The following is a 1,658-nucleotide window of genomic DNA, read 5'->3' as shown; positions in this document are numbered from 1 at the left end:
GCTGACACTGGACCCCCTTTGTCCACAGCAAGCCTCTGTACGCTGCCCTGGGCGCCCTGATTCTGGCCTCCATCACCTACCCACCTGGCGTGGGCCGCTTCATGGCCTCCCGGGTAAGGGCTGGGGAGTGGGAGGGTTCCCCCTTTAGGGCGTTGTCTCACTGGGTCGGTAACTTCAAGAGGAAGCCCCTCACGCCCCTGCCCAGCTCTCCATGAGGCAGCACTTGGACACACTGTTTGACAACAACTCCTGGGCACTGATGACCCGGAACTCGTCTCCACCCTGGCCTGCTGAGCCTGATCCTCAGAACCTGTGGTTTGAGTGGTACCACCCTCGGTTCACCATCTTTGGGACGCTGGCTTTCTTCCTGGTTATGAAGGTGGGTCCTCCCCGGGAGAGGGCAGAGCGAGGCCAGCTCTGGGTGGCAAGGGGCTGTCTTCAGAGCTGGGGCATGCAGCCTCCCCTTCCACCAGGAAGACAGAGTTCCACAGTGGGCTGGAACTCAAGGACGAGTGCTTACTCAGCTGGCACTCTACAGCTCGATCACACTGCGAGCTCTCCTCCCTGCCCACCAGATGCCATATCTGGGCTCCACCTGCTGCGGTCTTGGGTGTGCTGTTTATCCTCTCAGCCTTGCTTACTTCTCTAAGATGGGGTGGTATTCTTTGTACCTAAAGAGCAGGTAAAGAAAGAAGAAGGGGGCTGGGAAGGTGGCTCAGTGGTAGAGCGCTTGCCTTGCATGTATGAGGCCCTGGGTTCGATTCCTCAGTACCACATACGCAGAGAAAGCCAGCAATGGCACTGTGGCTCAAGTGGCAGAGCACTAGAGTTGATCTGAGGAGCTGAGGGACAGCACCCAGACCCAGAGTTCAGGCCCCACGACCGACCAAAAAATAAAAAAAAGAAAGAAAAGAAGGAAGGAAGGAACAAACCTGACATGCTGCCCGCAGGCATTGGACACTGTGAGAGTCATGTCCGTTAAGCCAGACACTGCCTGGGGTACAGGCCTGGGACCTCAGCCTGGGACCTCTGTCCTGTCCCTCCTTTGCTCAGGTTTTTCCCCACTGCCTCTCCCTTCCTGCTCTTGTCCACCCCCTCCCTCCACAGTTCTGGATGCTCATTCTGGCCAGCACGATCCCCATGCCTGCCGGATTCTTCATGCCTGTGTTCATCATGGGTGAGCTGGGGTTGGGGGTAGCTGAGGGTCGGGGCATTGCAGGAGAGCAATGACACTCAGCCCTTCTGGCCCTCCCAGGATGGTGCTGAGCATGGCCCCAGAGACAGAGGGCTGAGGGCCAGGTCAGTCACCATGGCTGCCCCTGATGGCACTCATGACTGATGGCAGTCATTCGTCTGTGGCAGGAGCTGCTATTGGGCGCCTCTTGGGGGAGGCTCTGTCTCTCGCCTTCCCTGAGGGCATCGTGGCTGGAGGTGTCATTAATCCCATCATGCCTGGGGGCTATGCTCTGGCAGGTAAAGTGCCCTGGGCTAGGTCGGGTGGGCAGACCTCCTGGGGATGGGCTGTAGTGGAGAGAGGGTGCTAGCGAGGGCACAGGGGGGATCTGGACACTCAGTGACACCCCCTTCATGCGGCTTCCCTGACCCCAGCCTCCTCACTCCTCTGGTCTCTGGCTTCTCCATCCCACATGCTCTCCTTT

At 58.9% G+C, this 1,658-nt stretch overlaps 1 protein-coding gene across 1 annotated transcript; it reads left to right on the top strand.

Annotated features, from left to right (window-relative positions):
* Nucleotides 1-25: 25 nt before the first annotated feature.
* On the top strand, nucleotides 26-1,473 carry LOC106002887 (chloride channel protein ClC-Kb-like; the record flags this gene model as incomplete). The annotated part of the gene is made up of 4 exons (XM_013037639.1): nucleotides 26-113; nucleotides 206-379; nucleotides 1,108-1,177; nucleotides 1,363-1,473. Coding segments are annotated over exons 1-4 (367 nt in total), but the record flags the coding sequence as incomplete, so codon positions are not given.
* Nucleotides 1,474-1,658: the final 185 nt, after the last annotated feature.

The sequence above is a fragment of the Dipodomys ordii genome, unplaced genomic scaffold (assembly GCF_000151885.1).
Source record: "Dipodomys ordii isolate 6190 unplaced genomic scaffold, Dord_2.0 Scaffold1000004136, whole genome shotgun sequence".
Lineage (NCBI taxonomy): Eukaryota > Metazoa > Chordata > Mammalia > Rodentia > Heteromyidae > Dipodomys > Dipodomys ordii.
The sequence above is the reverse complement of the archived record's forward strand: the minus strand, read 5'-3'. Positions and strand labels throughout refer to the sequence as shown.